The 9,930-nt window shown below is 31.1% G+C and overlaps 1 protein-coding gene across 1 annotated transcript; it reads left to right on the top strand.

Annotated features, from left to right (window-relative positions):
• Positions 1-1,363: 1,363 nt before the first annotated feature.
• On the top strand, positions 1,364-4,966 carry LOC128195864 (uncharacterized). Its single transcript, XM_052874560.1, has 3 exons — positions 1,364-3,594; positions 3,730-3,940; positions 4,316-4,966. The coding sequence occupies exons 1-3, from the start codon at positions 1,364-1,366 to the stop codon at positions 4,964-4,966; spliced, it is 3,093 nt and encodes a 1,030-aa protein (XP_052730520.1).
• The last annotated feature ends 4,964 nt before the right edge of the window (positions 4,967-9,930 follow it).

A 9,930-nucleotide genomic window follows, 5' to 3' on the forward strand; every position in this document is an offset into this window, starting at 1 on the left:
TTTATAATTGTTCTAGAGAACCATTGTTTTATATTGTATATTTATTTGCTATTTGAAAATTTTGTGCTTTTAAAATTGGAATCTCTCTTTCTTTTATAATTGTTCCAGAGAACCATTGTTTTATATTGTATATTTATTTGCTATTTGAAAATTTTGTGCTTTAAAAATTGGAATCTCTATTTCTTTTATAATTGTTCTAGAGAACCATTGTTTTATATTGTATATTTATTTGCTATTTGAAAATTTTGTTCTTTAAAAATTGGAATCTTTATTTCTTTTATAATTGTTCTAGAGAACCATTATTTTTTAATGTATATTTATTTGCTATTTGAAAATTTTGTGCTTTAAAAATTGGAATTTCTCTTTCTTTTATAATTGTTCCAGAGAACCATTGTTTTTTATTGTATATTTATTTTCTATTTGAAAATTTTGTGCTTTCACTTGGCTTATGATTCGCTAATATAAATTGTAATGCTTGAATTCTTGTGTTGTTGTACTGTGATATAATGTGGTATGTTGTTCATTTAATTGGAGCCATATAATTTTATATTCCTGTTAGGTGCTTTAAGTATGGTGATGATTGTATTAGTTATTGCCTGGGGGTATTGAAACTTGGTTACTGAAAAAATATAATGGAATAGTGAGGAAAAGTTGGTGTTTTAGTGCATATAAAATTAGTTCTCTTATATGGTTTTAAAAAAAAAATTATCGCTAGGCATGAATAAGTCTTGGAGCAGTGACATATTTATGTTGGTCAAAATGATTGAATACATAAGTTGTTGAAACTAACGTATGATACAATAGTTGGTGCAATGTTTATGGATTATTTTTTAATATATAATTGGTTATTTAGTTTTTTAAGTCAAGGTATAATTCTCGAAAACTATGCATGATATAAAAGAAAAATTGACACTTAAATCTCTTTTTTTAAGTAATAAACTAACTTTTTATAACTTGAAAATCTGTATCTCTTTAATATTTTGATTATTTTGGGATATGAGTTTTTACCCTCTAAACCTATTAGTCCAAAGCTTACCACCAATTACAAGTAATGCAATATAAGCTTATAGTTTAAGCTTTTCTCCTAAACCACTTTGTAGGTAGTTCACAGATACAAACGTGCTTATTAATAAGCTGGTGTTACAACTAAGCTTGGGAGGTATTGTGTTATTACTGTGTTACTGAGTTGTTCTACTATTTGACTGCCATCAAACTTTGGAATCTCACAGTTATCAAGGTTAGTACATTTAATTTCATTTGAAAACCTTTTATTTATTAATGCAATCTTTGTTTGTATATTCCATGAATATTGTTATCTTTTTGATGTGGTAGTGTATTTCATTTTGTTTAGGAATATTTTTGAATGGATAAATCTTGGATTGCTAAACCTCGAAATACAATTGAATACTCTATTGGTTTAGAAAAATTCTTAAATTTTGCTTTTGAGAATGGGGCTATTGGAGATACAATTCGATGCCCATGTCCCAAATGTGGATTTATGAAATGGCATAATAGAGTCGAAGTTGAAGAGCACTTGATCTTAAAACAATTTCCTAAAAATTATGTTATATGGAATCTTCACGGTGAGAAACAAACAAAAGATATTTCAAGAAATGAAGATGATATACAAGAGACATTTCATTCTGAAAATCCAATGGAAACAATGATAAATGAAGCATTTGGGCATTATAGGCAAGAAGGTACTAATATAGGTTCCCAACCTATGGGTGTAAACAATGTTCTGAATGAAAGGCCAAGGGAGAATCATAATGAATTTAATGAATTTCTCAATGATGGAAATCAGATCTTATGCGATGGGAGCAAGTACACAAAATTAGAATTTGTAATCAAATTATATCATATCAAGGTTTTGTGTAGATTAAGTGACAAGGCAATGACTATGATCTTAGATTTGTTAAGAGATGCATTTAGTGAAGCAAAGTTGCCTCTTTCTTTTTATGAGGCTAAGAAAATCATCAACAAATTGGGTCTTAACTATACCAAAATAGATGCATGTCCGAATGATTGTATGTTATATTTAAGAGATGATGAAAAAGATTTGGAAACATGCAAACATTGTGGTACATCTAGATGGAACCCAAAGAAGAAGAAAAAACAACCTGCTAAAGTTTTACGTTACTTTCCATTGAAACCAAGATTGCAAAGATTGTTTATGTGTTCTAAGACTGCAAAGCATATGAGATGGCATTCTTTAGATAACAAGGATGGGTTTATAAGGCATCCAAGGGATGGTGAGGCATGGAAGACATTTGATTTAATGCATCCAGAATTTTCTTCTGATCCTCAAAATGTTCGCTTAGGCCTTGCTAGTGATGGTTTTAATCCTTTTGGCACTATGAGTTCTACCTATAGTATTTGGCCAGTGTTTTTAATTCCATACAACCTTCCACCCTGGATATGTATGAAGCACACTTCATTGATCCTATCCATGATCATTCCAGGCAAGCAAATGCTTGGAAATAATATCGATGTCCACTTACAACCCCTTGTGGATGAGTTACGTGAGCTATGGAGTGATGGAGTGGAAACCTTTGATTCTTCACTGAATGAAACTTTTAGAATGCGAGCCGCTCTTATGTGGACAATTAGTGACTTTCCTGGCTTAGGTATTTTATCTGGTTGGAACACACACACAGGTTTAGCTTGTCCTACTTGTAACTTTGATGCAGAACCTTGTCGTCTTCCTCATAGTAGGAAGTGGTGTTTTATGGGGCATCGTCGCTTTTTAAGTAGAAACCATAGATTTGGATTGAATCGTGTTCGTTTTGATGGAAGCATTGAAGAACAGAATCCACCACTAAAATTATCAGGCTCTAACATTTTTAGGCAAGTGGAAAATATTAATGTCACATTTGGGAGAGGAATTCATTTGGATGGTAGAGGAAAAAGATATAGAGAAGAAGTTAAACAATGGAAAAAAAGAAGCATTTTCTTTGAACTTCCATATTGGGAGTCTAATTTGTTACGCCACAATTTAGATTTTATGCATATTGAAAAAAATGTATTTGACAATATTATGTATACTTTGTTGAATGAAAAGCCTAAATCCAAAGACAATCTTAATGCTAGGAAATATTTAAAGGAAATGGGCATAAGACAAGATCTTTGGCCACATGATAATGGAAGATATCACCTTGCTTTCTTTTCACTAACTCGTGATACCAAAAAGTTGTTTCTTAAAACTTTGAAAAATGTATTAGTACTGGATGGTTACTCAAGTAACATTTCTAGATGTGTTGATGAGGTGCAACATAAAATATTAGGACTAAAAGGTCACGATTGCCATATTATTATGGAGCAATTACTACCATTGGCAATTCGTAACTTGTTACCAAACCATGTCACTGCAACCTTGGTGGAGTTTTGCTCATTCTTTAAAGTCCTTTGTAGTAAAAGCTTAAATCTACAAGAACTTGAAATGCTTCAAGATCGCATTGTGGTTACACTTTGCCACTTAGAGATGTTATTCCCACCATCATTCTTCACAGTTATGGTTCATTTAACTGTCCATCTAGTAGAAGAAGCAAAGCTTGGAGGTCCTGTTCATTATCGATATATGTATCCTATAGAGAGGTAATGCTTAGTACTTTTTGTTTAAGGTATCATATTATATATATATATATATATATATATATATATATATATATATATATATATATATATATATATATCTAAGTTGTTTAATGTAACTATTTGTCATTATTATAGGGAATTAGGTCATTTAAAGACGTTTGTACGAAACAAGGCACAACCAGAAGGTTCTATAGCCGAGGGATACTTAGCTGAAGAGTCTCTTACCTTTTGTTCTAGATACATTGAAGATATAGAGACAAGGTTCAATAGACCTGGACGTGTTTGTGATAACCCAGATGATAATGAGCCTATTGAGTCATCTATATTCCCACAAGCTGGGAGGGCAGTAGGAGGTTCCTCGATGTTTACTTTAACTCAGATGCAAAAACTACAAGCCCATCGATATGTGCTTTTAAATTGTGCCATAGTCACACCGTTTGTTGAGTGAGTAATCTACATTAAGTGTGTGATTTTTATTTAAACAAATTCAACTATATTAGTCATCCTCTTTTATTATATTGTAATTAATTCATGTAGTGAATTTAAAGAACTAATAAAAAGAAGATCAAGAGGAAGGCGACCTTCAACCATTGAGATAGAAACTAGAGTGTTTAAAGAGTTTGTTGATTGGTTTAAACAACGGGTAGGTGATCAAATAGTACACTTTTTGTTGTTTATTATGTTGTCTTTCAATTCTAACTAACATAATTTCCTTATTTAGATTATGAATCCAGAAACAGTAAATACACTGTCTATGGACTTGAAGTTTCTAACACGAGGTCCATTGGATAATGCTAGAAGATTTACTGCATACAACATCAATGGGTTTAAATTTCGAACATTGACTCGAGATGAGGGATTGAGAACTCAAAATAGTGGTGTTTTTTTAACATCTAATACATCTTGTGTTTCAAGTAGTGTTGATAGGAACTTAAGGCAAGCAGACTTACCCTATTATGGAAAGTTAGAGGATATCATTGAGCTTAATTATTATGGCCGATTCAAAGTTGTTCTTTTCAAGTGTAAGTGGGTAGATACAACACGAGAGAGAGGATATAGAAAGGATCAATGGAATTTTAATTGTGTTAACTTTGATAAACTTATTCATATTGGAGACCGTGAAGAACATGAACCTTATATTGAGGCATCTCAAGCACAAATGGTATATTATGTTGATGATGTTGTTAATAAAGGGTGGAGTGTTGTAGTGCATTTAAAGCCAAGAGATTTGTATGAAATGGGAGAAGAGGTCGAAGAAGAGGTATATGAAAATGAGCCATATGAAGATCAACAACTTGAGAAATTTTATAGTAATGACAATGAATATGTTCAATTGGCTACAAACCATTTAGATGATGATATCCATGAGTGAAATGTATGACTTGCAAAGTTAATGATTATTTATATTCAAAGCTATTTTTAATATATGTACCACATATTTATATGACTACATCTTCTCAGTTTCAGGTTAGGAAGGACAAGTTGGGTATTTTGAATTACAAGTCTTCATCATTTGGGAAGGTAATGAATCTGCATTTTGAATATGCTAACCATGTTCTAAATTTTATTTTTCTGTATTTGTTGTGAGCTGAAGGATTCATTGGAATTGTGGCTTAACTAGTTTTCTTTAAGGTTCTTATTCTGAATATGCTAACCATGTTCTTTAAGGTTACTGTTCTGTAAAGATGGATATGCATGCAGCAGAAAGAGGTCACATTGGGATGATGATGTGTGTGTTTCTGTTTTTATTTGGTGTATTTATTGTGGGAATTCAGATTGATACATGTTCCCCACTTTAGCAAGTTTGTTTACTTTATTAAGGTTGCTTCAATGTATGCAAAGTTTAGTGATAGTATTTTGTATAGCTAATTGCTATATACTGCTGAACTTTAAAAGTGTCTATAGAGATTAGAATATTAATTGTAGGCAATGATCGCAACAATTGGTGAAGTAAGACATTATAAAAGCAATTGTCATTGTCCGTTGAGAAAACTGCCACTTGCCACTGCATAAGATCATTCCATATTCTAATTGTTTACTTCTCGATTGTTTACTTCTCACTTGCAGCATTTTGGTATATTTTAGCCAATTTTCCTTACTTTTTTAATTTCACCAATATGTCAATGTTTGGTTGCACCAGAATTTGATATAATGATCCTTACTTATCCATCAAATAATTCTCTAATTGTTTCACCTTTTAAGTTAATTATTTTTCATAAATATGTAGTCATGCCAAAGGTCAAGCGTTTTTGAAATCTACAAAAATCAACACCTCAACCTCAATGTGTGGAAAATACTACAACTCAACCTTCAGGTAATTCTTCACCAACAAATCCTATAGTGTCTTCTCCAATGATTGACCAACCACCATCATCACAACATGCCGGACTTGAATCCTCATTACCCACTGAAAATACACAACAAACTGAAACATCCACGCATGTTGGATGTGAATCCTCATTACCCACTAAAAACACAGAACAAACTGAAACATCCACACAACAAGTTGGACGTCAATCTTTATCGTATTGGACCGTTGATGCAATAGGTATATGTCATATTTATTTTTTCTGAATGCATATTTTTTTAAATTGTAGTGATGATTGACTAAGTTGTTTTATTGTTAAAGACTTAGAAGGAGTTCTCAAGAAAATTAAGGTCAAGGTCAAAGAAGTAAATAATTTACCTTCTGGGGAACGCATCATTGTGGAGTTTGATGAGATAGGCATGCCTATTGGTGAAGGACAAGGCGTGCTTGCAGGATACTGTGGTATATTGGCAACTGATGGAAATTTGTTTCCAATTAATTTTGAAAGGTGGTCTGGAAAAACAAGCATGCCTAACACTTATTTTTTGGAATGCTTTAAGGAAATGTTGCAGGTATATATATCATTATGCATGTATGACTTTTATCTTTTGAAATTTTTCATTTTTTTATAAATGTTAACACACTAACTATGTTTTCTTTTTTTCAAAACCCTCGATTTTGTTTTAGGATCGCTGAAGCTAATGCACAACGATATTGTAAATTAACTCTTGGTAGAAAATGGGCTGCACATAGGCAGAATTTATGGAATGAGTTTATGATCCAGCGAAAACTAAAGATCAAATCATAAGTAATGTGCCAACTGGTATAGAAAGAACTCAATGGGCTCATTTTGTTACTTATCGTCTAAAACCAGAAACACTGGTATAATTTTCATTATTTTGAATGGTGTGAATTGTTTGTGTACTTAATTTATTTTATTGGTATATTAACTTACAATTGTTTCTCTCATAGGAGATGTGTAAAAAAATAGAGAAAATCGCAACAAGCAACTAACTCCTCATACAGGTGGTTCTAAACCTTTCTCAAGAAAAAGGCATGAGATGGTAGGGATATTAGTAAACATGACAGTTTTTACTATTTTTTAAAGTTTACTATTTATTTTAACTTCTTCTTTTTTATTTAGTTTATGGAAACTGGACAACTGCCTAGTCGTGGAAAACTATACATTGAAACTCATAAAAGAAAGGATGGATCATTTATAAATGACGCGGCAAAAGATATAGCGGTTAGTTCTATTATAATATTATATTTTCAAATGTGTTTTTTTTCAATATTTAGACTTTTAATTATAAATTGTTATATGCTTATAGGAACAAATTGAAGTGGGTTTGACTCAAAGTACTACCAATGAATCAGAGGTTTCTCCTAATGATGTTGTTGGTAAAGTGTTAGGCCCAGAGCATTCTGGGAGAATACGATGTATGGGTTTGGGAGTAGCTCCTACTAATGCATTTAGGAATACAAGACTTCGACTTTCAGATTTAAGTCTTGCTTCATCTACCACTGTCCCATCATCATCATCTTCTAATCAGTGGCAACAAAAGTACAACAATTTAGAATCAACATTTAAAGCATACATGATAATGAAGGAAGGAAAGATTCCTGATGAATTGATCTCATTCTTTGATCGTCAACCTCAAGTAAGTTACTAAATGTAGTTGAAGCATTGTGCCTAATATACTTTAATTATAAGCATTATTTACTATTAATATTTTTGTTTTATCATTTCAGGAAGGTGGTGATGCAAATGAGCCCGAGTCTCCTTTGCATACAATAGGATCATCTGGTGCTAGCAACATTTAGGGAGTTTATGATGTCCTTTAGGATGAAACTATATTTAGCCTATGGATTTTGAGTAATTATGAATTTCGTTGTAATTACGATTCAATTTAACTTACTTTTATATAGTATGGTGTTTTTGAGAATTGAATGTTTTAATGATATATAATTCAAGACTTTGGTAAAAGAAGTTTGTCATGCTTTTTTGTCTTCATTATAGTATTTGAATTTTGTTACAAATAAATATTGTTGACAAAAATGTAAGCATCTTAATGGTGATATATGTAAGATAAGCAAAATAAAGTTTCAAACTCACAACCTAAATAGTACAAATGAGGCGACTTAAAACATTTATATTATAATTGTCAAATTGAATATGGTATTAATCCAAAAAATTTTGAGAAAAACGGCGTTAATCTTTACACTAAAATAGTTGAAAATAAAAGAGGTTTCAAACCTCTACAAAATAATAGTCACTAATAGAAGAGGTTAAAACCCTCAACAAAAAGACCTCTGCAATATAAATTGGATACCAGGGGTCATTGAAAATCCCCGCAAATTAATAGCGACGACTCTAATTGCGGGGGCTTGAAAAACCCCTGGAAATTAATTTGCGGAGGGTAAAAACCTCCGCAAAATGGAAAATAAAGCTCCACTAAATAACAGTTTTTTTGTAGTGAAAGTCTGTTAATTCGTCGTGCCATATCCATGTTGTATAACTTCGTATGAAACCATCCCAGATAAGATGTTCCCTAATATCAGTTGCGTTCAACTTCCTCCCATTCAAACAGTTCACACAAGGACATCTAAACTTGACTTCATCTAAACTCTATAAATTCTTCTACCCCTTTCTCTTACTCAGTGTTGATGCGTGGTAAATTAATCCACCCTCGATCCGTACGCATGTTTACTGAAATTGTTTACACAATTTTAATAATCTTCAATGATCACTTTGATCATTTTTGTATTCAAGGTGTGACCCTATCCCATTCAAGAAGATTTATTTTTTTTAGTTTATTAAACATATAAATTTTAAACAACATATCTAAAATTTCACGAAATTTTGCCAGCATTTCGCATTGGTCTTCAGCTTACACAAAATGAAAGTGATTATAAATTACAATCAAATATGCACCCGAAGATCAATACAAAACACAACTACAAATTTTCATGAAATTTAAGACATGTATATTAAAATTTATATGTATTAATAAACTATGAAAGAGTTATTACTCTTCTTAAACTGTCCAACCAGACAATTCAAGATTCAATACTTGTAAATTATTATTATCATCTCCTCTCTATTCATTTTGTAAAAAGTACATTTGTTCAGAAAGATTTGGAGATAGTAAATAATTTTTGTATTGAATCTCAAACGGGAAACTAAGGCTAATGCACAACAATAATATATATTCAAGCAAACAAATAATTACATATGCAACATACAATATATTCAAGTAAATAATATATTGAAGCAAACAAATAATTATATGTTCATATTAAAAGGAAAATTTTAAGAATATGAACTTGGGAGCGTGAAAGTCGGTCAACTATTGAGAATAATATGTCACCAAATGTCCGCGTATAATATCTCACCACAAAAATATAATATCTACACAAAAACAAAGCACACATTAGTTAGTTTAATGATTTCTAACCTTCAAATTTATTTCATCATCAAATCAACCAATTTAATACAAACAATTCAAAATTATATTTCTTAATTTCTATATTCCTAATTTCTGTAACTCTAATTCAAAATTATATACCAATTTACATCATCAACCAATTCAATCTTAACAATGCAAATTTATGTTTCTATATTCCTAACAATTCAATTTAATTACAACAATATTATTTTTGTTTATTTAATTATAACAATTTGTTTATAACAATTCAAAATTATGTTTCTACACCAAAAACAAATATTACATATGCACCAAAATTTAGTCACTCCTCATGTTTTGTACACAAAACATTGAAACAAATTACCAAGAACAACACCAAAGAGCACAGACGTAAAAAAATCGAACCAAACCTAATATAAATGTCCTCTACTACAATTTATCTCTCATCCTCAACGATCACCAAAAGTTCTACTTTCATCATCACATTCCTAATCTAAAACTAAAAATAATTCTTTCTCACCCAACACAGTCATAAAGAACATGGCGGCAGTGGAACTTCAAAGGGAGAAGTTTTAAAAAAACTTACCACGAAGAACAAAG

Source organism: Vigna angularis, chromosome 3 (genome assembly GCF_016808095.1).
Source record: "Vigna angularis cultivar LongXiaoDou No.4 chromosome 3, ASM1680809v1, whole genome shotgun sequence".
NCBI lineage: Eukaryota > Viridiplantae > Streptophyta > Magnoliopsida > Fabales > Fabaceae > Vigna > Vigna angularis.

Excerpts from the sequence above, each read along its gene's own strand:
- LOC128195864 (XM_052874560.1), top strand. The coding sequence starts at position 1,364 with ATGGATAAATCTTGGATTGCTAAACCTCGAAATACAATTGAATACTCT. Across the intron at positions 3,595-3,729 it reads TATATGTATCCTATAGAGAG|GGAATTAGGTCATTTAAAGA; the intron begins GTAATGCTTAGT and ends TCATTATTATAG. Across the intron at positions 3,941-4,315 it reads TCCCACAAGCTGGGAGGGCA|ATTATGAATCCAGAAACAGT; the intron begins GTAGGAGGTTCC and ends TTCCTTATTTAG.